Source organism: Staurois parvus, unplaced genomic scaffold, assembly GCF_062004578.1.
Source record: "Staurois parvus isolate SC_StPar_1 unplaced genomic scaffold, SC_StPar_1.0 ptg001005l, whole genome shotgun sequence".
NCBI classification, from domain to species: domain Eukaryota; kingdom Metazoa; phylum Chordata; class Amphibia; order Anura; family Ranidae; genus Staurois; species Staurois parvus.
Window position 1 is genome coordinate 471,987 of NW_028318801.1, and position 26,272 is coordinate 498,258.

General features: G+C 46.7%; 1 protein-coding gene across 1 annotated transcript in view; it reads left to right on the forward strand.

Moving 5' to 3' along the window:
* LOC149441310 (cytoplasmic phosphatidylinositol transfer protein 1-like) overlaps positions 1-26,272 on the forward strand; it is a 93,611-nt gene that overhangs the window by 37,746 nt on the left and 29,593 nt on the right. Inside the window, exon 3 of the mRNA XM_089657498.1 lies at positions 20,943-21,091. Within this exon, the coding sequence (XP_089513624.1) occupies positions 20,943-21,091 (149 nt within the window). The remainder of the gene's footprint in view (positions 1-20,942; positions 21,092-26,272) is intronic.

The following is a 26,272-nucleotide window of genomic DNA, read 5'->3' on the forward strand; positions in this document are numbered from 1 at the left end:
TGACTGTCATATTTCAGCACTCAAAGAAGGCTAGTCACCACTAGGGCACATAAAAAACAATTGTTTTATGTGTGCCCAGTTCTTGCTGCAATGCAACCTGCTGGTGTGGTGCAGTGAGCTGCGATTAAATTCAGGCATACATAGGGAATGGTGCCCCATCATTGTTATCAGGGGAAGGAATAGTGCCCCATCATTGCTTTCAGTGGAAGGAATAGCGTTCCATCATTGGCACCAGTTGGAGGACAAGTGCCCCATCATTGTTATGAGTTGAAGGAATAGTGCCCCATCATTGTTATGAGTTGAAGGAATAGTGGCCCATCATTGGTTCCAGTTGGAGGAATACTGCCCCATCATTGGTATCAGTGGGAGGAATAGTGCCCCATCATTGGTATCAGTGGGAGGAATAGTGCCCCCTCATTGGTATCAGTTGGAGGAATAGTGCCCCATCATTGGTATCCGTGGGAGGAATAGTGTTGCATCATTGCTACTAGTTGGAGGAATAGTGCCCCCTCATTGGTATCAGTTGGAGGAATAGTGCCCCATCATTGGTATCCGTGGGAGGAATAGTGCCCCATCATTGGTATCAGTGGGAGGAATAGTGCCCCATCATTGTTATCAGTGGGAGGAATAGTGACCCATCATTGGCACCAGTGGGAGGAATAGTGCCCCATCATTGGTATCCGTGGGAGGAATAGTGCCCCATCATTGGTGTCAGTGGGGGGAATAGTGCCCCATCATTGGTATTCGTGGGAGGAATAGTGCCCCATCATTGGTATCAGTGGGAGGAATTGTGCCCCATCATTTATATCAGTGGGAGCACAAGTGCCCCATCATTGTTATGAGTTGGAGGAACAGTGTCCCGTCATTGGTATCAGTGGGAGGAATAGTGCCCCATCATTGGCACTAATTGGAGGAATAGTGCCCCGTCATTGATATCAGTGGAAGGAATAGTGTTGCATCATTGCTACCAGTTGGAGGAATAGTGCCCCATCATTGGTATCAGTGGGAGTAATAGTGTCCCATCATTGGTGTCAGTGGGAGGAATAGTGCCCCATCATTGGTATCAATGGAAGGAATACTGCCCCATCATTGGTACCAGTTGGAGGAAGTGTGTCCCATCATTGGTATCAGTGGGAAGAATAGTGCCCCATCATTTGTATCAGTCAGAGTAATAGTGACCCATTGTTGGTGTCAGTGCAATAAATAGTGCCCCATCGCTGGTATCAGTGGAAAGAATAGTGTCCCATCTCTGGCACCAGTTGGAAGCATAGTGTCTCATCACTGGTATCAGTGGGAGGATGAATGCCCCATCATTGTTATCAGTAGGAGGAATAGTGCCCCATCATTGGTAGCAGTGGCAGGAATAGTGCCCCATCATTGGTATCAGTGGGAGGAATAGTGCCCCATCATTGGTATCAGTGACAGGAATAGTGCCCCATCATTGGTATCAGTGGGAGGAATAGTGCCCCATCATTGGTGTCAGTGGGAGGAATAGTGCCCCATCATTGGTATCAGTGGCAGGAATAGTGCCTCATCATTGGTATCAGTGGGAGGAATAGTGCCCCATCATTGGTATCAGTGGGAGGAATAGTGCCCCATCATTGGTAGCAGTGACAGGAATAGTGGCCCATCATTGGTAGCAGTGACAGGAATAGTGGCCCATCATTGGTAGCAGTGACAGGAATAGTGGCCCATCATTGGTATCAGTGGCAGGAATAGTGCCCCACTGTTAGTGTCAGTGGCAGGAAAAATGTCTTGCATCAGTTGGAGTAAAAGTGGTCCAAGGGCTAGATAAAGGCTTACAAAGGGTTGCACCTGGCCCGCGGGCCACAGTTTGGAGACCTCTACTCTACAGCATAGGGGACACTGACAGAACAACAGCCATCCCGAATGATGGAAAGTTTTTTAATTGAGTGACATTACTAATTATTCCCTAAATGAGAACAGTGTGAACCTTCCCCAAGGAGGAGGATCTAATTTAACAACAGATGCTTTTGGTAGCCAAATAAAAGATATGTTGAGAGGTCACATTCAGACTATGGGGCAGCAGATGGGCAGCCATTTTGTCAATGTGCGCTCTTTAGACGCAGGACGCCCATGCGGCCAGCATTGTAATGACTAATTAACATTTTAGGGCTAATTGAGAATTTGTAAGTGGATATTGTTTGCCGCAGATGTGAGAAAACCACAGCATATTGGCCGCCATCTGCTATTGCTTTCACCGCAGTGGCTTTGCTGTGAGGTCTCATTATATACAATGGACCCCTGCGTGCCTCTGAGATGTAGAGAGGTCTGGACTCTGCGCTACCTAAGGCCGCAATCTTACATTGGCCAGTTTATTAGAACCGAATACAACTCAATGGCAAGTGTAAAATGAACTGCCAACAATTGATATCTGAACTTCAGGCAGATAAAAAGAAACAAAGTGATGCAGCAATGTATCTTTAATGGCTGGTCACGTGTGTGGTGCGTTTTTTAGTGTGATGCTTTTTATGCATGCTGTCATTGGTGGAAGGAAATGAGGCCAGGATTGACAGGCATAAGTATGCAATTAATGATTTTAGAGACCCTGCTGAACAAAGAACCATACTGATCCATGAGGGGTGTTTTTGAATGATGTGCACAGCCCCTTTAAGAATGGGAATCTGTACTTTTGGGAGACTTTTGTGTGTCTTTCAGACTTTTATTTTCAGAGTCCTTGTCTGTGAATCAGACTCCGGTATTAATGACATGGTTTATCCGGGGATAATTGGAGGCATTTCATGATAAAGCTCCCTCCCGGACAAGGCCGCCATTAGCCAGAGTCACGACAGAATAAACCCCCGAATATCAGGGGGTTATTATGAGTAATTTGCCAATAACAGAGCCCAGCCGTTCCCAACACTTATCTGGAAAAATTGACTCTCGAGCAGGAACAGATGTTCATGAGAGGAAGAGACAAGAGAGAGATGGACTGGGCAGGAGATACGGAGAGTAACAGAGACTGAAGGGGAGATTATGGAGATAGAAGGGGGAGTAATGAAGATAAAAAGGGGGGGGGATAATAAAGACAGAAGGGGGGGGGTTAATGGAGATAGAAAGGGGGGAAGTGATGGAGATAGAAGGGGGGGGATTTAATGGAGATAGAAAGTGGTGGAGTAATGAAGATAGATGGGGGGGGGTAATGGAGATAGAAGGGGGGTTATGGAAATAAAAGCGGGGAGTAATGAAGATAGAAGTGGGGGTAATGGAGACAGAAACTGGGTGGGGGGAATTAATGGAGACAGACGGGGGGGGGGGAGTAAAGGAGATAGAAGGGGGGAGGGGAAATTAATGGCGATAGAGTGGGGATTAATGGAGATAGAAAGGGGGGGAGTAATGGAGATAGATGGAGGGGGGGAGCAATGGAGATAGAAGGGGGGGGGGAAATAATGCAGATAGAAATGGAGGAAAGTAAACCAAATAGAAAGGGGGAAGAAGTTGAGATGGGGAGGGGGAGTAATGGAGATAGAAAGGGGGGAGAGTAACAGAGATTGAAGGGGGGGTTATGGAGATAGGAGGGAGTAATGTAGATAGAAAGGGGGGTAATGAAGACAGGAGGGGGAGTTAATGGAGAGGGAAAGTGGGGGAGTAATGAAGATAGATGGGGGGGGGATAATGCAGATAGAAGGGGGGTTATGGAAATAGAAGGAGGGAATAATGAAGATAGAAAGTGGGGGTAATGGGGACATAAACTGGGTGGGGTGCGGGATTAATGGAGATAGACAGGGAGGAAGTAATAGAGATAGAAGGAGGGAGGGGAAATTAATGGAGATAGGAGGGGGGGTGGGGGATAATGGAGATAGATGGAGGGGGGAGTAATGTAGATAGAAGGGGGGGAATAATGCAGATAGAAAGGGGGGAAAGTAATGCAAATAGAAAGGGGGAAGAAGTTGAGATAGGGGGTGGGAGGAGTAATGGAGATAGAAAGGGGGGAGAGTAACAGAGATTGAAGGGGGGGTTATGGAGATAGAAGGGGGGACTAATGTAGATAGAAAGGGGGGGAGTAATGAAGATAGATGGGGGAGGGGGGGAGTAATGGAGATAGAAGAGGGGGGTTATGGAAATAGAAGGGGTAGTAATGAAGATAGAAAGTGGGTGGGGGGGATTAGTGGAGATAGACAGGGGGAAGTAACAGAGATGGAAGAGAGAAAGAGAGGGGGGCACAGTGGGAGAGGAATGGGCGGGTGGAGTGGGGAGGTAGATTGAGAGAGAGAGAGCAGAGTGGGAGATGGAGAGAAGGGGGGGCAAAGTGGGGGGGATGCGAGGGGGGGACAGAGAAGGCGGGGGGCCAAAACAGGGAGAGCAATGGAGATAGAATGATAGAGAGGGCAGAGTGGTAGAGAGAAGGGGATGGGGGGGGGAGAGGGTGGAAACGGGAAGAGAGAGAAGGGGGGGCAGAGTGGGAGAGAGAAGGGGATGGGGGGGAGAGGAAGTGGAAACGGGAAGAGAGAGAATGGGTGGGACAGAATGGGAGAGAGAAGGGGATGGGGGGAGAGGGTGGAAATGGGAAAAGAGAGAGGGGGGGGTGCAGAGTGGGAGAGAGAAGGGGCAGAGATAAATAGGGAGGCAGTGTGGGAAAGATCGGGTTCAACGTGGGCACCAAAGGCCTTTGCAGACCCAGATTTTACCTTGTAATATTAGCACAGTAGCATCATTACTGTGCAGCACATAGTCTGAGCAGAGCTGTGGGAGGGGCCCAGCAGACCCCACCCATTAGAGGCTACCTGCAGAAAACTGCAGGAGGGGGCGGAGACCAGACCAGTCACCCTGCACAAGGAGAGAGAGCAGCAGTGAGTGGTCTGTATAACAGGAAGCTCCTGCACAGAGGGAAAGTCTCACACTGGATTCCTGCACAGATCTGGAAGAAATACACAAAGCACACCGAGGTTCAAGAAGAATACACGAGGAATGGAGTCAGACAATATTTACATCTCCTGGAGTTCAGCTTTAAGTTTTACCTGTTAAATTTGAGGGTTCATTTACAGGGTAAGGTTAGGTGTTAGACTAGGCTGTGATCAGTACATGAGTTGCATTGTTGCAGCAGATCCACTGACAGAGACGACGAGCGATACATTTCTGAAATGATGAGGAAGACCGTCTGGAACAGAATATCTAAAGAAGGTTCGTGGCGTTTATGAGCGTCACTATAGCAACGCAGAAATTTCTCGCAATTTCCCCAAACTGGTCTGTTTTACAATCTGTTTTCTGAGCCTCTTTGTTGCCATCAATGTAATTTTTTTTCTTTATTTTACAAAACTGCTTTATCTTCCCGGTATTGTGCACACAGAGCGCTGACATTCTACAGTGACATTCCGCCGCCGCTGACACAACGCCGCCGTATTCACAGGAGGACACAATAGATTTCACAGCTCCTGAGATAAACAATCAGCGTGTGAGTTAACGATCGCAGGATAACGAGTCCAGAGAGGCTCCGGAAAGCAGGAGCGTGGGATGTGGAAATCGTCCAGTACGCTGGAGAATGTGTTCAGAGAGATTCAGAGAATGAGACTCGTTCCAGGCGGGAGTCAAACTCACAAACTTGACGTCTGCTGTGAGAATTTATATGGAATTAACTATTTAAAGCTGAACTCCGGGATAATCAAATATTGTCTAAATCCATTCGTCATGTGTGTTCTCAGGGCTTTTTTTTTTTTTTTCCAGAAAATAGGTGCAGGAACTTCCCCCTTCTCTGAGCCCCCTACCCACCTCCGAGCACCCTCCTTTGGTTCCACATCCTACCCTCCTCCGAGCACCCTCCCTTTGTTCCACCCCCTACCCTCCTCCGAGCACCCTCCCTTAGTTCCACCCCTTACCCACCTCCGAGGACCATCCCTTGGTTCCACCCTCTACCCACCTCCGAGCACCATCCCTTGATTTCACCCCATACCCACTTCTGAGCACCGTCCCTTAGTTCCACCCCCTACTCACCTCCGAGCACCATCTCTTGGTTCCACCCTCTACCCACCTCTGAGCACCGTACCTTGGTTCCATCCCCTACCCACCTTCAAGCACCGTCCCTTGGTTCCACCCCTACCCACCTCCGAGCACCGTCCCTTTGTTCCACCCCCTACCCACCTCTGAGCACCGTCCCTTGGTTCCACCCTCTACCCACCTCTGAACACCATCCCTTGGTTCCACCCCCTACCCACTTCTGAGCACCGTCCCTTAGTTCCACCCCCTACTCACCTCCGAGCACCATCTCTTGGTTCCACCCTCTACCCACCTCTGAGCACCGTACCTTGGTTCCATCCCCTACCCACCTTCAAGCACCGTCCCTTGGTTCCACCCCTACCCACCTCCGAGCACCGTCCCTTGGTTCCACCCCCTACCCACCTCTGAGCACCGTCCCTTGGTTCCACCCTCTACCCACCTCTGAACACCATCCCTTGGTTCCACCCCCTACCCACTTCTGAGCACCGTCCCTTAGTTCCACCCCCTACTCACCTCCGAGCACCATCTCTTGGTTCCACCCTCTACCCACCTCTGAGCACCGTACCTTGGTTCCATCCCCTACCCACCTCCAAGCACCGTCCCTTGGTTCCACCCCTACCCACCTCCGAGCACCATATCTTGGTTCCACCCCCTACCCACCTCTGAGCACCGTCCCTTGGTTCCACCCTCTACCCACCTCTGAACACCATCCCTTGGTTCCACCCCCTACCCACTTCTGAGCACCGTCCCTTAGTTCCACCCCCTACTCACCTCCGAGCACCATCTCTTGGTTCCACCCTCTACTCACCTCCGAGCACCGTACCTTGGTTCCATCCCCTACCCACCTTCAAGCACCGTCCCTTGGTTCCACCCCTACCCACCTCCGAGCACCGTCCCTTGGTTCCACCCCCTACCCACCTCTGAGCACCGTCCCTTGGTTCCACCCTCTACCCACCTCTGAACACCATCCCTTGGTTCCATCCCCTACCCACCTCCAAGCACCCTCCCTTGGTTCCACCCCCTACCCACCTCCGAGCACCGTCCCTTGGTTCCACCCCCTACCCACCTCTGAACACCATCCCTTGGTTCCACCCCCTACCCACCTCCGAGCACCCTCCCTTCATTCCACCCCCTACCCACTTCTGAACACCATCCCTTGGTTCCACCCCCTACCCACCTCCGAGCACCCTCCCTTGATTCCACCCCCTACCCACTTCTGAGCACCATCCCTTGGTTCCACCCCTTACCCATCTCCGAGCACCCTCCCTTGGTTCCACCCCCTACCAACTTCCCAGTCCCACCCCTTTTAGAGAATACAGAACCAAGAATCATTTTGTGGTGCTAACTGTTTTGAATGGAATTTGTTCATGATAACAAGAAAAGTCATAAAATAGATCCCCTGCAGTCAGCAACAAAAGACCCCTCCAGTCCGCTGACTTTGCCTAGGCTGAAAGGATGTCATCAGTCTGCTGCAGGCAGGAGGAACCATATCCTCCGTCTTCTCTCTTCCAGTGATCAGACTGTATACTGTAACTTTGTAGCACGTCACAAGGTGAGAGGCTGCAATAGGCAGGGGCTGATTTGTGTCAGACATTTGTGATTACTTCCACTTGCATTTACATGACTGTATCATCTCTGAGCTGGCAACCCAGTCCAGGAAGTAGATGGTGACCCTGGATGATGCCTAAACAAAGATGGCGCCGACCTTCATTGTATAGTAACAGAAGAAGGCATTATCAGGGGAGTACTGCGATCTCTGTGAGAGGTAACACCTTCACCTATTCGGTTGGTACTTACCTATTGCCTAGCATGCCTGATATCTGATGACAGGTCCTCTTTAATATGACTGGCAGCAGTCCCGCTAGTGGAACGCGCACTAACAAAGGAAGACATAACTAATGATCACTCCATCGAAATGTTCGGTTCATTATGACCACTTTCCTGTGAAGGGTTACAGCGGTGTTATCTTTTTTTTTTCAGCCACCTGAGACAGGAAGAGGCCTCCAAGCTGACTTCCTGTCACTCACGTTGCCGTGGAAACGGTCAGCGTCATGGAACCTTCCATGTTGGTTGCGGGTTTTAACAATTAACCGCCTTCCTCGGGGTCCGTCACTTAGCAGAAGATTTTCATATTTCTACAAGATGGCAAGAGAAGCACAAAACCGCAATCTGAAAATGAAAGCGCTGCGCCGTCTTCACGACATTTTCTGTACGTTCCCAACCTGAGAGCCCTTATCACCCTGACCACCGTGCACACGGGTCACGCCACCCAACATTTTGGGGAGTCACCCGTGATTTTTACCCTTCCACCGTGTCACCCTGTTTTTGAAAACTGAACTCCAGACAGATATAAAAGACATATGTTGACGCAGTTCTGTAATCATTAATATGCCATTAAAGCGGAGCTCCACCCAAAAGGGGAAGTTCCGCTTTAAGCTTTGTCCCCCGCTCTTCATTAAGGATTGGCACCTTTGGGGAGTGGGTACCAGAAATTGACAGGCTCACCTTGGCGATCGGAAGCGGAAGGTGTCCGCCCTCCGCGTAGTCTTCTGAGACACGTGACAGGTCCCAGAAGGCTGCGGGGCCATTCACAAAGTGCAGCGCTACTCGCGCATGCGCAGTGGGCACCCGGCTGTGAAGCCGCAAGCTGTCACAGCCGGGTGCCCACACTGAAGATGCCGGGAAGACAGGCGGTGAAACCAGCCGTGATGAGGACACCGCTGGACCGTGGCTGTATTTTAAAAGTCAGCAGCTACAGTTTTTGTAGCTGCTGACTTTTATTTTTTCTTTCAGGTGGAACTCCGCTTTAAATGTTTGTTTTTTTTTAAATAAAAGTACCTAAATGTAGCATTGTACAGCAGAGCTCAGACTGGGAAAGAAAGAGGCTGCACACGTTGCAATCAGTTCATGTGCTGACGAGAAGCATGCTTGATAGGAGGAGAGAGCAAAGTATGAGAAATGAGCTCATCATTGTGCTGCTTCTCCTTTCACTGTCCAGTTACAGGTTGGGGGTGTGTCCGGGATGACCTGGGTTGAAAGACGCTGACCATCAGACTGAGGACATCTAGTGGAGAAATGCAGCGGAAATATTTTTCTATCTTGTTAAAGGGTTAGTTCTTTTCAGGAAAAAAAGAAAAAGAGAACTAACCTACAATCCCTGACCTCCCCCCCCCCCCCCCGGTCCCTGCTGTACCTACCTCTGTGGGTAATGAGCTTGAGGTAAGTACAGCGAGGACTGGGGGGGGGGGGGGGGGGAGGGTGTATTGTGGTCATTCAGCTTTTCATTTCTTTCTAAAAAGGTGAACTTACACTTCATGGGAAATCTGCTACACTTTTAGTGCCCTCCCTTCGTTCACCTACCTCCACTGGTAGCTTTGCACTGGAACAGGTGTCCCCCTTTGGAAGATTCCCCCTCTATTCCTGTTTCGGTGACAACTGTAAAATATTGGATTTTCCAATCTCTTGCAGGAAAATAGAGAAAGAGAAAATAGAGATCGCGAATATCCCTGTGATACAGATAGCAATAAAAACCTGACATTTCATTACATCAACTTATCTTAGACCTGGTGACGTCATCACTGGGTCTCTGCGCTTCTCTGTTGGATGTTGGCAGCTTTACATCTGAGGCTTCTCACACAGGCCCGACATGTTTGTGAACATAATTCATGTCAGTAACTTTCAGTGGACATCTAGAACACCGAATACAGGAAGTGAAAGCCAAAGCCCGGGCGTCACCTTTCAGAAACCGTATAATTGTCACATCCTGTCTAACCTCACTACATGACAGTATGACACTGACAATGCAAAGGGGCACACCGCCATGTGCAAACTACATCACCCATGACCAGGGCCGGTGCTAGACTATGTGCCCTAGGAAAGACCAGCTACTTGACACCCCCCCCAAAAAAAAATATAACATTTTTTTAAAAACAGTAGAATATCTGAAATATACAAAAAAAAGAAATTGCTACATTTCTTTTATTTGAAAAAATAAAAAAAAATAAGTGCCATAAGATGCCACCAACACCAATATTAAAGACAAGATCAGTGTCACAGATGGACTGTATCTGTGGCTGGCAGTGGCAGGGTGACAGTTGCAGTGAGTGGAGGATGACGGATCCACACTCTGACAGATTCCAGGCTAGAACTCCCCCGGCAATGGGGGGAGGTAAAACGCTGTGACAGCAGGCAGCCCAGCCCCCACACACACAAAGAGAACACCTGAACTGAGCGATCAGTGACAGATCCGACACAACACACCACCACCAACACTGACACAGACCAGCAGGCACTAGAAGAGCAGGCTGGGGGATCGTGATGATGTCATCACTCGTTGACACATTGCATATGTGATGGACGGCCTGCCGGCTGGGTCACGCTCACGCAGTCAGGAGACATCAGAGTCAGACATTACCTTCCTCAGCTGATAATTGGGAAGAAAAGGGCTGGAACTCCACAGTGATCAGCAGCCACCATCTGGCTTGCAGTAAGGGACTGAGTCTGAGAGGAACACTGGAAGGAGCGGCAGCTCAGCTGCTACACTGGCCCCAGACACTGGACATTTTCCTCTGTCCTTTCTTCGTCCCCTCTGCCGCCCCTCCCCTCGGCTGGAGAATCATTCATGATGTGGCGTCCCACATAGAGAGAGTGCTGGCCTGTGCTGCGTCTAGGTGCCCCCAGGTGGCAGTGCGCCCTAGGTGGCTGCCTAGTTTGCCTAGTGCAGGGGTAGGCAACCTGCGGCTCTCTAGCTGTTGTGAAACTACATTTCCCATGAGACATTGAAAAATTGATAGTTACAGCTATGACTTGCAGAGGCATGATGGAACTTGTAGTCCTGCAACAGCTGGAGAGCCGCAGGTTGCCTATCCCTGACCTATTGGAAGCACCAGCCCTGCCCATGATAGTCCTGTCTGGCGCTATCAGACGCTTCCGTTTGCATCTAACGCTTCACTTCCGTTTATTGAATGCACCATTGATGGACGTTCAGATGGGGGAGCAGTAAAAATGTGCATTAGACCTCATTTAGAGGTGCAGTTGGGGGAGCAGTAAAAATGTGCATTAGACCTCATTTAGAGGTGCAGTTGGGGGAGCAGTAAAATGTGCATTAGACCTCATTTAGAGGTGCAGTTGGGGGAGCAGTAAAAATGTGCATTAGAGCCACGTTTTTAGCACTCCCCGCCCTAAGCTGCAACAGCTGCAGACAGGGGTGCTTACATGCTGTCATTTTGATGTTTGGGGCCCGTGGAAAAAAATATCCCACCTGTTGTGGTCAGCGGGTGGTGAGCCCACCGAATGCAACCCTAATAAGCGAATGGGGAAGAGCTGCAAACACGTTTGGGGAAAACGGGGTTAAAGCAGAGAGGCGAGGAGATGTCACATAACCTCCTTCTCACCTGTCAATCACCCTCTGAAAAGCAATCCGAAGGCAGGTCGCTTTTCAGAGGAGCTTCAGAGGTCTAAGGCCCTGTTCCTATAAGGATTTGAAATCATTGCTGTGATTCTGCCCTAAATTCCAAATTGCATCAGAACATATGACACGCCTTTGGGCTCCAGTATTCTTACCGGAACCCCAAACGCAGTGCGATTCTGCCGCCGTGCTATTCCGCCGCCACGGTCGAATGCAAGACATGACGTCATATGCGGCTACAAACTGCGCCATTAAAGGCGCTTTGGGCAACAAACGCACATTGAAATGATGGGCTGCCCTATGTGTGACACACGTTTCCACGTGACTGCCCTGGGAATGTCCACTACTCCAGACTGACACCCGCCCATCAGGCTGCTGTTTCTCCTCCCCCAGCTCTTTATGTAGCTGAGAACAGAGATGATGTCATCACTTAAAAAAAAAAGGGAACTAAGAAACCAAGAAAATATATAACCGGCGTGGGAATTTTTCCCATTTAATAGCTTGCAGCAACAGCCCTGAAGAAGGTAGAGTCTGTTCTCCCGAAACGCGTTGGCTGGATGTACTTGTCGTTACTCTCACTAAATGCCTCCTAATCTACCATCAAAAGTGCATTCTTTTGGACATCAGGAGTTCCTTCTTTTCAATTATTCCAACATTCATCAAGGCATTTCTACATTTGCATAACCCCTCTCAAGAGGCAGACCACTGCTTGTAGCAAGGCTGAGGGTTCTTACGAAGCGTAGGGTGGTGTGATATTCTCAGGAAAGCTATGTACAGCACCCTGCCAGCCCCTCCCACCAGCCATGATCTGTGTGCATTGCACAGAGAAGCACAGAGACACAGTGATGATGTCTCTTCACGCATTTTCACCCGGTGCGTTTTTTGGTAAGCGTCAGGGACTTTTTTAAAAGCAAAAAGTTGCATTTTTGGTTCTATAGACTTCAATGGAGACGCTGCAGAAAAGCATGTAGTGTGTTTTTGCTGCATTTTTGATGTGTTTTGCCACATTTTTTATGCATTTTGAATTTTAGTTGGCCTAGCAACAAGAAAAAAAAAACACAAAATGCGTCAAAAACGCATATGCAAAACGTACTGCAAAAGTCACTGCAGAAATGGATCAAAAGCAAACTGCATAGGTGTGAACCTTGCCTAATAGTGCTTTCATGTGTGTTTAAAAAAAGTAGATCATGCTGCATTTTTCCACACTGAAATACACGTGAACATACACAAATGCACTGCAAATGCACACAAATGCTCGCAAATGTTTTTTACACAGTTTTGTAAAAAAAGATAATTAAATAAATTAAAAAAGTATTCAAAAAAACACTGCAAATGCACTGAAAACACACTGCAAACGCAGGAAATGTTCCACAACACATAGATTTGGGGGGGAGGAGAGAGAGGTTGTAAAGAGAGAGAGAAGAAAAAGAAAGAGGGGAAAGAAGGAAAAAGAAAGAGAGTGTAGAGAGTGCAAGACATGGAGAGAAAAAAAGAGAATGGAAGATACAAAGTGACAAAGGGGGGAGTGAGAAATGTCAGAAAGAGAGAGAGGAAGAGAGAGAAGAAAATGAGGACAAAGAGGGGAAGAGAAAAAAAGAAGAGAAGAGACAGGGAGGAAAGAAAGGGAGAACAAAGAGAGTGAGACAGAGATAAAAGGAGGGGGAGAGAAGAAATAGAGAGAGGGAGGAAAGAAAGGGAGAGAGAACAAAAACAGGCAAAAAAGGAGAGAGAAAGGGGGGAGAAAATGAGAAAGAGAGAAAAAAAGAGGGAAAGGAAAGAAAGAGAGAGAGAGAGCATAAAGGTAGACATAAAGATAAATAAGAGAAAGGCATGGGAGAAAAGACAGAAGTGGGTGAGAAGAAAGAAAGAAAGAAAGAAAGAAAGAAAGAAAGAAAGAAAGAAAGAAAGAAAGAGAAAAAGAGAAAAAGAGAAAAAGAGAAAGAAAGAAAGAAAGAAAGAAAGACAGAACAGAAAAGGGAAGAGAGAGCTAGGAAAAAGAGAGAGTAAAGGAGGAGAAGTGAGAGATAAAGAAACTATGAGGAAAGAAGATGGGTAGAGGCAGGTGGGGGGAGAAAATATATAAAAGGGGAAGAGAGAGCAAAAGAAAGAAAAAGAAAGAAAGAAAGAAAGGAGGAGAGAGCGAGCTAAAAGAACAGGGGGAGGGAATGAAAGACAAGGTAAGAAAAAAAGATGAGGCAGAAAAAGAAAAAAAAGTGAGAGAGGGAGAAAGGAGAGTAGTAGAAGAAAGAAAAGGGGAGAAGGGAATAGAGTAATAAGGGGGGAGAGAGCAAGAGAAAAGAGAGAGGAAGGCAGAGAAAAAAAGGAGGGAGAGAGAGGGGGGGGATCGGGCAGTTAGATAGGAAAAGCAAAAGAGGGGGGTGAAGGGAGAAAGAGAAGGGGAAAGAATGAAAAAAACAGGGGAGAGAAGAGAAGAGAAGAGAAGAGAGAAGGGAAGTGAAAAGAAGAGAGGAGGGAAGTGAAGAGAAGAGAGGAGGGAAGAGAAGAGAAGAGAGGAGAGGAGGGAAGATAAGAGAGGAGAGGAGGGAAGAGAAGAGAGGAGAGGAGGGAAGTGAGGAGAAGAGAAGAGAGGAGAGGAGGGAAGTGAGGAGAAGAGAGGAGAGGAGGGAAGTGAGGAGAAGAGAGGAGAGGAGAAGAGAGAAAGGAGAGATAAAAAGACGGGGAGAAAAGGAAGCAAAGTGATGCAAGGAGTGAGAAAAAAAAAGTGAGAAGGAGCTACAGAGAGCAATGAGATACAAGAAGAAAAAAAAGAAGAAAAAGTGACAAGGAGAGAGCGAGCGCAGTGTACTGATACTGGGGTGGATGGTGTTGCTATGGTAACAAAGGTGATGGACGCTTTCTACACTGTCACTACAGACAATCTGAGCGCTAATTGTGCGAGTCACAGGTACCGATAAGCCTGCTATCTGGCGTCCCTTGGAAGGAGGGAGGGTCGTTAGCGTGGGGTGACCAGGCCACTATTAACGCAAATGTGACATCATTACATGACGCGGGTTTAGGACTCCTTAACCCCTTGTGGAGGCCAGAGCTGGATTTTCTTCAAGAGTTAAATTATCTTCCAAGTAGGAGCTGCTGTACAGTCTGGGTGTTCAGTGGGATGTTGGTAGTTAACAGAACCCTGGCAGGATGGTGGTTTCATTATCATCCCCCACTGGACAAGCCTGCTATAGCCTCAGCGAAACATTTATAGAAAAAAGCAAATGGCGAGAGATCTGCAGCTGGAAGCCAGATGGTCATTTCTGGAGGTGAAAGGGTTAGCTCGCTCCACAAGTGGAGAAAGCGGTGAGGGGGTCACACACTTTGATTTGTGGTGGTGACCATTTTCAAAATGTAGTCCTCACTTACACAGGTGGAGGGGGGATGGGGGCAGTAAAAATAGGTCATTGAGCCATGGTGTTACAGAGCGCCCAGTGGCAACTTAACATGGTCACCAGCCATGTTAGCACACACTACCCTGGTTGTGATATAGCAAAACATATACCACAGGCATTACCGCCACCAAACCTGTTCAACTGACCGAGGGCGTGCCGCACCTGCATGTGTGTGCTGTGTGGTTCTGCAGGTGTTCAAGCATTAAAACAGGTGTCTAGGACCACCACAGATCACTTTTCAGAAGGGCGGAAATGGCCACCACAAGAGAAAACGATCCTGTAAAGTTGTCACCAGAACAGGAATGGTGATGCTTGCACCACTGTCAGGGGGCGCAACCGTCCCAGATCAGGGGGCTAAAAATATATGCTCCTCCCCCCTTATTTAGAAGTTGTGTGGTTACATGACAATTTTGTCCCTTCCCACTTTTATTGATAAAGCTTGTCTATGAGCTCACCATTTGCGTTCATTACTGAAATATATATATACTGTATATATATATATATATATACAGTTGTGTTCAAAATAATATCCGTCAGACATCACTAACCGGATCAATCACGGTTTTTGGTAGAAATTATATTTCTACATGGCAAATAATTCACTAGCAGGTGTAGTAGAGTAAAAGAGACCCAACAGTCACAACAGTTTGTAAAGAAGAATACAAACACTGCGATTTTTTTGAACAGTCTAATATTCACTTTTCTTCAATTTTTTTAGAGGAACAACGCAAATTTGATGTATTTTTCTTCATGTTTTGATTTGGAATAGAATGTGTCGTGTTCCCAATGCATTTGTGTGGATGGAAATAAAAGCTATTAGAAGGATTTTGAGCTTTATTCACTTTTTTCAACACACTGCTATTATTTTGAACATAACTGTATATACACACTATATAGCCAAAAGTATTGGGACTCCCTTCCAAATCATGTGATTCAGGTGTTCCAATCCCCTCCATGGACACAGGTGTATACAATCAAGCCCCTAGGCATGCAGACTGCTTCTACAAACATTGGTGAAAGAATGGGTCGCTCTCAGGAACTCAGTGACTCCAAGCGTGGTCTCGTGATAGGTTGTCACCTGTGTAATAAGTCCATCCGTGACATTTCCTGGCTACTAAATATTCCACGCTCAACTGTTAGTGGGATTATAACAAAGTGGAAGCAACTGGGAACAACAGCAACTCAGCCATCAAGTGGTAGGCCACGTCACATGACAGGGCGGGGTCAGCGCATGCTGAAGCGCACAGTGCGCAGAAGTCACCAACTGACTGCAGAGTCAATAGCTAAAGACCTCCAAACTCGGTGTGGCCTTCAGATGAGCCCAACAACAGTGCGTAGAGAGCTTCATGGAATGGGTTTCCATGGCCGAGCAGCTGCATCCAAGCCTTACATCACCAAGTGCAATGCAAAGCGTTGGATGCAGTGGTGTAAAGCACGCCGCCACTGGACTCTAGAGCAGTGGAGGCATGTTCTCTAGAGTGACCAATCACGCTTCTCTGTCTGGCAATCCAATGGACATGTCTGGGTTTGGCGGTTGCCAGGAGAACGGTACTTGCCTGACTACATTGTGCCAAGTGTAAAATTTAGTGGAGGAGGATTATGGTGTGGGGTTGTTTTTCAGGAGTTGGGCTTGGCCCCCTAGTTCCAGTGATGGGAACTCTTAAGGCTTCAGCATACCAAGACATTTTGGACAATTTCATGCTCCCAACTTTGTGGGAAGAGTTTGGGGATGGCCTATTCCTGTTCCAACATGACTGCGCACCAGTGCACAAAGCAAGGTCCATAAAGACATGGAGGAGCCAGTTTGGGGTGGAGGAACTTGACTGGCCTGCACAAAGTCCTGACCTCAACCCCACAGAACACCTTTGGGATGAATTAGAGTAGAGACTGAGAGCCAGGCCTCCTCCCCCGACATCAGTGCCTGACCTGACAAATGTGCTTCTGGAAGAATGGTCCAACCTTCCCATAGACACCCTCCTAAACCTTGTGGACGGCCTTCCCAGAAGAGTTGAAGCTGTTATAGCTGCAAAGGGCGGGGCCAACTTAATATTGAACCCTACGGACTAAGACTGGGGGGCCATTAAAGGTCATGTATGTGGAAAGGCAGGCCGACCAATATTTTTGGCAATATACTGTATGTGTGTGTATATATATACAGTTGTGTCCAAAATTATTCAACCCCCAATGCTGTAAAGGGGTTTAGGGACTATAGTGTACATTTGGAATTGTATTCAGAATCAAATCCTACAAGGACGTTGTAACTACCCAAATGCAACTAAAATGACATCAATTGTTTATGTAATACAGTAGTAAATGGTTCTTATGTGGTTTCTTCATTGCCACAATTATTCAACCCCTTAAAGACTACCACTCTGAAGAACAGAGGTTCATACAGGTGCTTTCCATCAGGTATTGAAAACACCTGTGGATGTCACCGAGCAGCAATCAAGCATAATAAGCACCAATTAGGCAGCTTTAAAATGACTGTGATACTCAGCTCCTTCTAGACATTTACTGGTGTGGTTACAAACATGGTGAAGGCAAGAGAATGGTCCAGGAAGACAAGAGAAGAGGTGATTTCTCTTCACAGGAAGGGCAATGGCTATAAGAAGATTGCAAAGATGTTAAACATACCAAGAGACACCTTAGGAAGCATCATTCGCAAATTCAAGGCAAAGGGCACTGTTGAAACGCTACCTGGTCGTGGCAGAAAGAAGATGCTGACTTCGACTGCTGTGCGCTACCTGAAGCGTAGAGTGGAGAGAAGTCCCCGTGTGACTGCTGAGGAACTGAGAAAAGATTTGTCAGATGTGGGTACAGAAGTTTCAGCCCAGACAATAAGACGCACACTGCGTAATGAAGGCCTCCGTGCCAGAACTCCCAGGCGTACCCCCTTGCTGTCTCCAAAGAATAAGAAGAGTCGACTGCAGTATGCCAAAAGCCATGTGGACAAACCACAAAAGTTGTGGGATAGTGTTCTGTGGACTGATGAAACAAAATTAGAACTGTTTGGGCCCATGGATCAACGCTATGTTTGGAGGAGGAAGAACAAGGCCTATGATGAAAAGAACACCTTGCCTACTGTGAAGCATGGTGGAGGGTCAATCATGCTTTGGGGCTGTTTTGCTTCTGCAGGTACAGGGAAGCTTCAGCGTGTGCAAGGTACCATGAATTCTCTTCAGTACCAGGAGATATTGGATGGAAACGTGATGCAGTCCGTCACACACCTGAGGCTTGGGAGACGTTGGACCTTTCAACAGGACAATGATCCCAAGCATACCTCCAAGTCCACTAGAGCATGGTTGCAGAGGAAAGGCTGGAACATTTTGGAGTGGCCATCGCAGTCACCAGACTTAAATCCGATTGAGAACCTCTGGTGGGACTTAAAGAAAGCAGTTGCAGTGCGCAAGCCTAAGAATGTGACTGAACTGGAGGCCTTTGCCCATGAAGAATGGGCGAAGATACCCGTAGATCGCTGCAAGACACTTGTGTCAAGCTATGCTTCACGTTTAAAAGCTGTTATAACTGTAAAAGGATGCTGTACTAAGTACTAAGATTGAATGTCACTTGGGGGTTGAATAAAACTGATAATGCTGTGAGCACAGAAAAGACATTTGTGGTTATTTCATTATAACTGTTATGTTATATTTGTCTGACCTACAAGTGCCTCTTTAATGTAAATGTAAGCAAGATGACTGAATGATCAAAAGCAATGTCAAACTGGCCAAAACACTCAATTTCAGTGGGGGTTGAATAATTTTGGACACAACTGTATATATATATATATATATAATATGGCATACAATTATAAAATTTTATTTCATAATATATCAAATAAAAACCTACAGTACAAAGCAACAAATTGTGTTACAGTCACAAAATGAGAGACAACCCGTTATCTTCTCCTTCCCTGGAAACCATGTCACTGTGAGCAGTATCCTATGGTGCTATTCTGCAATACTGGGACTAGAAGGACTAATCATAATTCAAGGCCTTTGTCCTCTTTTTGCTTATTAATCTAAAAGTAAGTTTGCATTATGAAGGGTAATGTGGGGGCCGTGACACAAAGGCCTTCCTGGTTACTTTCCCTAAGAGAAGTCACTCCTTGCAGAATCTTGGTTACCAGTGAGGGAGAGAGACGGAACAGTTTAGTGGTTCCAACTACAAGGGAGCACTGCCGTAGGAGTAAGTGAACTGAGTGTTAGCCATTTGGTTGTTTGCAAGTTGTCAGGTGCTAGTGTGACATAGGCCTTAGGCTTTCAGGGGGGGTCAGTGTTGGGGTTACAGGTTGGGTTAGTGTTAGGTTTACTGGGGGGTTAGTGTTAGGGTTACAGGGTGGGTTAGTGTTAGGTTTACTGGGGGGTTAGTGTTAGGGTTACAGGGTGGGTTAGTGTTAGGTTTACTGGGGGGTTAGTGTTAGGGTTACAGGGTGGGTTAGTGTTAGGTTTACTGGGGGGTTAGTGTTAGGGTTACAGGTTTGGTTAGTGTTAGAGTTATAGAGAGAGTTAGTCTTAGGTTTACATGGGGGTTAGTGTTGGGGCTATAGGGAGGGTTAGTGTTAGGTTTACAGGGGGGTTAGTGTTAGGGTTACAGGGAAAGTTAGTGTCAGGGTTACAGGGAAGGTTAGTGTTAGGGTTATAGGGACGATTGGTGTTAGGGTTATAAGGACGGTTGGTGTTAGGGTTACAGGGAGGGTTAGTGTTGGGGTTACAGGGAGGGTTAGAGTTAGGGCTATAGGGATGGTTGGTGTTAGGGTTATAGGGACGGTTGGTGTGTTACAGGGCGGGTTAGTGTTAGAGTTATAGGGATGGTTGGTGTTGGGGTTACAGGGACGGTTAGTGTTAGGGTTACAGGGAGGATTAGTGTTAGGGCTATAGGGATGGTTGGTGTTAGGGTTATAGGGACGGTTGGTGTGTTACAGGGCGGGTTAGTGTTAGAGTTATAGGGATGGTTGGTGTTGGGGTTACAGGGAGGGTTAGTGTTAGGGTTACAGGGAGGATTAGTGTTAGGGTTACAGGGAGGATTAGTGTTAGGGTTATAGGGACGGTTGGTGTGCTCCAGGGCGGGTTAGTGTTACGGTTATAGGGATGGTTGGTGTTGGGGTTACAGGGAGGGTTGGTGTTATGGTTACAGAGAGGATTAGTGTTAGGGTTACAGAGAGGATTAGTGTTAGGGTTACAGGGAGGGTTAGTGTTAGGGTTACAGGGAGGGTTAGTGTTAGGGTTACAGGGAGAGATGGTGTTAGGATACAGGGAGAGATGGTGTTTGAGTTACAGGGAAGATTAGCATTAGGGGTTAGGGTTCGAGTTACAGGGGGGTTTGTGTTAGGATTATAGGGAAGGCTGTTAACTTTACAGAATGGAATGGTGTCATAGCTACATGGAGGATTAGTGTTATAGGGATGGTTTCTGGGAGTTTTAGTGTCAGATTTAAGCTCTCTACTCGTCTAAAATTTTGATGGTGGCACCAACCAGCTCCACAAAAGTTGACTGAAAAAAAAACAGCCAGGTAGAGTTCTATGCAGTCATTGTTCAGGTATTCAGACAGCCATGGGTGCTGCAGCTATCTGAATAAAATACCTAGAAGGAGAGAGAATTCCATTCTGTTTAGCTTGTATAAGGGAATCAGTAGATTTAGCATGGATGGAGGCTGAACCAGAGAGATCTAAGCAAATCCAAGCTGCAGTTACAGGGAAGGTTAGTGTTGGGGTTACAGTTAGGGTTCTAGGGAGGATGAGTGTGAGTGTTAGGGTTACATGTGGTGTTAGGGTTATGATTACAGGGAGGGTTTGAGTTATAGGAAGGATAATGCGAGGGTTAAGAGAGTGTTTGAGCTACAGGCAGGGGCGGACTGACAACTCATGGGGCCCCCGGGCAATAGGGGATCATGGGGCCCCTGTGACCTTGCCCACACTCAAAAAAAGCCTATAAAAGGTACCAGGGGCATTTCATGGGGCCCCCCACTGACTCTGGGCCCTCGGGCAGTGCCCGAGTGCTCGAATGGTCAGTCCGCCCCTGGTTACAGGAAGGGGGTGATTGAGGGGGGCATTGAGGTAGGGCATTGCATTCATTGATGTATGCTCTAAGTATCACTGTCCTTTATTTTACTGCAGGGTCTTTGCTGGTTTTGTATTATAATTAATGTCTGTCTATTGCAGTTATTTTTAGCCCTCTCTCTGTCTTTCTCATTAACAGTACAGAATTGGACAGCTGTATACTATCAGCAAGCACAGCCACCAGGAGAGCGATCGGGGAGAGGGCGTAGAGGTCATGGAGAACAGATCGCATCATGATCCGGTCTATGGACCTGGCCAGTACACAGAGAAACGGGTCCACCTCTCCAGGTAGGTCTACATTAGGCATGAAGGACACACTGCACATGGAAGCAGACAGAAAAGAAGCGGCAGCCAACCCGCCTCTGAATTGGGGAATTCTCTAGAAGCAAAAAAAAAAAGAAACATGACAACCTGCTTTAAACTTGAGCAAAATTTGCTTATTGTGGAATGATTTACACTTTACTGCTTTAGTTCTATAACACGTGCAAATTGGTTTAGTTGGCTATCCTTGTGAGAATCCATTCTGTACAGTCTGATTTACTAAGCACAAATTCTGTTAATGGAAACCAGTACTGAGGAATTATGGGGGCAGCGTCCCTTCTTCTAAAAATACTGGCTATCCATTGGCTTCAATACCTTTAGGGTCAAGTATGTAGATTAGGCATTTGGACTTCACTATGACTGACTAGACTTGTGTGCATGTTCTAGGCCTTGGGTCTCCAAACTACAGCCTGTGGGCTACATCTGACCCATTACAAGATCTTATCTAGGCCACAGACAGTATCAGTGGCACCTTGTCAATGGGCATAATGGCTGCTTATGGTCTCAGTTCCTGGACAACCCCACAGTCTCCAGCACAGGTTTCCCCCCCAATTGCTTGACATGCTCTGCCTCCTGGCTCCCGCCCTGCTACTTCAGTGGTAAGGGGAACTCTAATGGGGACCCTAGTAGAAGGGGAGACTCTGTTGGAGATCCTGATGTAAGGGGGGAACACTGATGAGGACCCTGATTTTCTGAATAACTGATTTTCTGTGGACCTCGAAAATTTGTAAAATATACAATTGGGCCTTTCTACAGAAAAGTTTTGAGACCTCTGCTTTAGGCCAATGATGCCAGAGACAGCCAGGCAGCTAGCATTTTCAGAAGATCAGCAGTGGAATCCTCTATACTTTTCTTAGTAACAAGGCTGTCAAAAAAGAGGTCCTATGGTCTCTTACCTATTGAAAACATTGCAAATGAATGTCAATTTGTCTAGCGAGGTAAGTACAGTAACTGGGAGGTGGCCAACTTTCTCCTTAAAGAATCTTGAAAGCTTTAGAAAAGTCAGATGGTACTCTTAATAAAGTCTGGTGGTACACTGCCTAAAGACCAATGGTACTCTTTTTCGAGTCCAATGGTACTCTTGCTAAAGTCTGATGGTACTCTTCTAAAGTCTGGTGGTACGCTTTCTAAATACCAATGTACTCTTTTTCGACTCCAATGGTACTCTTGCTAAAGTCTGATGGCACTCTTCCAAAGTCTGATGATACACTTCATAAAGTCTGATGATACTCTTCTTAAAGCCCAATAGTACTTTTCCTAAAGTCTGGTGGTACTCTTCCTAAAGACCAAAGGTACACTTTTTAGATTCCAATGGTTCTAAAGTCTGATGGTGCTCTTCTAAAGTCTGATGATATGCTTCATAAAGTCTGATGATACTCTTCCTAAAGCCTGATGGTACTTTTCCTAAAGTCTGGTGGTACTCTTCCTAAAGACCATTGGTACTCTTCCTAACATCTGATGGTACTCTTCCTAAAGCCTGATGGTACTTTCCTTAAATCCAGATGGTACTCTTTCTGAAGCTCAGTGATACACTTCCTAAAGTCTGATGGTACTCCTTCCTAAAGCTCGATTGTACTCTTCCTTTTTTCACGTTACTAAGTTGTGATCATGTAGTGTCTGATAAAAAATGTTTTCGTGAGGTGGTGCTGATGTCCCTGCAACATGTTGTTCCATATGCAAGCTAGATATCCCAATGTCACTCAAGGCTGGGCGTTACTGCGGGCAGTACAGGTATATGATCAGCTAAGCTCATTATCCCTGCTCAGGAGCATGCTAATGAAAACTTGTAATCCAGACATAGGCAGGAGTAGTGTCAGACTGCCTCTGCAAGACCGCTGGTCCCATAGGCAGCACCACATGCTAAATAAATTTGATAGTGTGACACTTGGGGGCACATCTGCACTCGAGGATGGCTTTTCAAAGATGGCGGCACTGGAGAGGGTTGAGGCAGGGCCAGCATTAGAGGGGGGCTGAAGTTCCTCTTTAAAAAGGAGTAGCGTGGTCACAAAGGGGATATGTTTTATTCACTTGTGTTTTGACCTTGTTAGCAAATTTGACTACTCAAGGAAGAGTCAATTTCCTGGCTCAGCCCACCCCGAGCACTTCATAGCCCTTTTCTCTTCTGCAATTGTCTAATTACTGTCTGTGTTGGCTCAGCTCCTGCATCCCTCCCGCTCATGACCCTACATAACCTTTTGCGTAGTAGCCTGGGGAAAAATGAAGGAAAATACTGTAAAGTTTCACTTGAGTCTGCTGACATCCCATCCAAGATGGCGGCACCCAACAGCAGTGTCATGGCTTTTGGATGACTTGCAAGACTTTTACAGAAAAATAAAATCCAGAAAATACAATACATGCAAATATATTTATATGGGGAGATGGTTGTTGAAATGAGCGGTCTCTTTAAACTAGGTTTTTCTCTTCGCATAAAGAGATTGACGCCAGCAGGCAGATGGACTGTAACCAGCAGCATAAATCCGAGACTGTACATTGGTTCACAACCAATCCATGGGCCCTTGGTAGCCATTTTGTTCCACTGAGATCTATTTGGGTCTGGTACAGGTGGCAGTTGTTGCCTAGCAACCTCAACACAAGCCGCAACGCAATAACATAATTGCTGGCTTGCTTGTTGGGCATCAAGACACACCAAGTCCGTCCCCACCCCCGCCCCTAATAATGGGCCATAGGCACAAGACTTAACCCCTTATTAACGATTTTCTTCATCTAAACAGAATTTATGGCCAACGAGTCGTAAGAAACTAAACCCCGGCGCTCACAGGTGGTTAAAATCTGCCGTGTAGCTGAGCCCATAAGCAACCTGTACGTTTATCTCATAGACTGTTTGCAGTCACTCAGCAGCTAATTACAGAGCGAGCCGAAGCGTAAGATGACAGCGCCCATTTATATTCCTAGTCAGGCAGTTGCCCAAATTGCTCTATTAAGGTTAATTGAAGCAGAATGTGATCTGATACATTGCCAAGCTTGCGGTTAACCCTTCCCAAGGCTAAAGAAAAATAATGTTGTTATGACCGTATTGCCGAACAGGCAGGCAGGCAGCGGCTTAATTGGGTTTTAGCGTGAGTTATGACATGTGAGAGAATATGAAGGTCTGCCAATGCCGACCGCTTCTCAGGAAAATTCTGGTGGCCAGTCTGTCATGTTGATCCACTTTCTCAAATAATTTGAATCACTGAACCAGAACAACTATGCAGCTAAGGAGTCAGATGCTTAAAGCTCAACTCCAGCTTTCTTCATAACCTGCAAAACCCCACCCCCTAAACCCCTTTTGAATCTTCAAAAATAAAAAAAAAACATACTGTATATATATATATATATTTTTTTTTTTTTTTTTTTTTCTTGTATGTATATGTCACAGGTCCTTCCTTTTCTTCTTTGGCAATGGCAGCCTCTCCTTCTGGACTTAGCAGAACTAACATAATGAAGTTTAAGCACTGCTCAGTTCAGAAATATTGTGAGCCTAGGCTCCATAATGTCAAGCCCCGAGGAGGGCAGGTTCATGAAAAGCCTGAGCTCACAGGAAGTGGGTTGGATGATGTTGGCCATTAAGGATGAGCTTAGGTCTTCTGGTGGAATGATGGCCATCAGGGATGAGCTTGGGCTGGTTCAGACATATGTCACTCCATGTTTCTTCATAACCACTCACCCCTACCCCATAAGCCCCCCTTGAATCTTTAAAAACCAAAAGAAAACCACCTTATTTATATCCTTATCCTTGTCCATTGACATCACAGGTTCTTCTTGGACTTAGCAGAGGGTGGTGGTCATTCTTCCTGGACTTAGAGGAGCTAATATAATGATGTTTAAGCACTGCTCAGTCCAGAAGTATTGTGAGCCAAAGCTACATGATGAGAAGCCTCCAGGGGGCAGGTCCATGACAGCCTGTACCCAGACGAAGTGGGTTGGATGACGCTGGTCATTAAGAATGAGCAGAGGTCTTCTGGTTGAATGATGGTCAACAGGGAAGAGCTCAGGCAGGATTGGACATAAGTCTGAACCCACCTGAGTTATCCTGTCATGAAGCTGTCAGATCTGACAGCCAGTCATAGGCAGCAGGGGCATTCCTGCCTTGCAGCTGCACATATGCAAGGGGTGTAGATTCAGCTGTAGATTCAGCTGAGGATTTAGCTGTGGGGCAGGGAATTCCTCCGGTGCCTATAATTGGCTGTCAGCTTTGACAGTTTCCTGGTGGGATATCGTAGATAGGTTTGGAATTGTGTCTGAACATACCTGAGCTCATCGGTGATGGGCATCATTCAATCAGAAGACTTGCGGCAGCAGAATATAGTAGACCTTTTACAGAGGACAGTACCAGGTTAATCCTACATTCACACCTAAGTCATATTTCATTAGTTTCCAGAAGCGAGAAAATGCTCAACAATAGGATTTCCTCTGTATTTTAAGGGGCCTGTCCACATCTGAGCAATGTGCTTTCGCTTGTCACGCCAATGAAATACAGGTGCTTCTTTTGGGACAGGATCATTCTGGACCCCACAGACTTCAATGGGAGCACCTGAAAAACTTGTAACGTTTTTGAATTTTTTTAATGCAAACTTTTACATGGGTTTTTTGTGCATCTCGGGTGTAAGCATTTTTATTTATGCCAGGTTTGCTTACCATTGGCATAAATAAAAATGCTTACACTTGAGATGCTCAAAAAACCCATGTAAAAATTTGCATTCGAAAAATTCAAAAACACCTTAAGAAGCCAACTCTCAAATCTGAAGAGGGAGTACAGCCGCAAGGACTTCTTTTTTTAACTTGGCCATAGTTATTTATTTTAGTATTTGGAAGCTGGAGTTCAGCTTGAAAGATCTGAAGCCAGAGGGCAGTCTCAATATTTCTTTCATGACTGGTTTTCTTTGAGATGCAATGGTAACGTGGAAAACAATATCAATGAAGGGTAGCAATGAATATACCAGGAGTTGAACTATAAAGCAACAAATACATCTAGGAATTGATTTGCTCAGTAGCCATCTACCTTTGTAGACTGCACAGTAGCCATCTGGCCCATGTACTTTTCTGGAGTATGGTTTCCTCATCTATATCGGTTGACCTTCGTTCACCAGCTGACTACATGATTACCACTTATATGGATGATGAAACACTTGGCTTTATATGTGCACCATG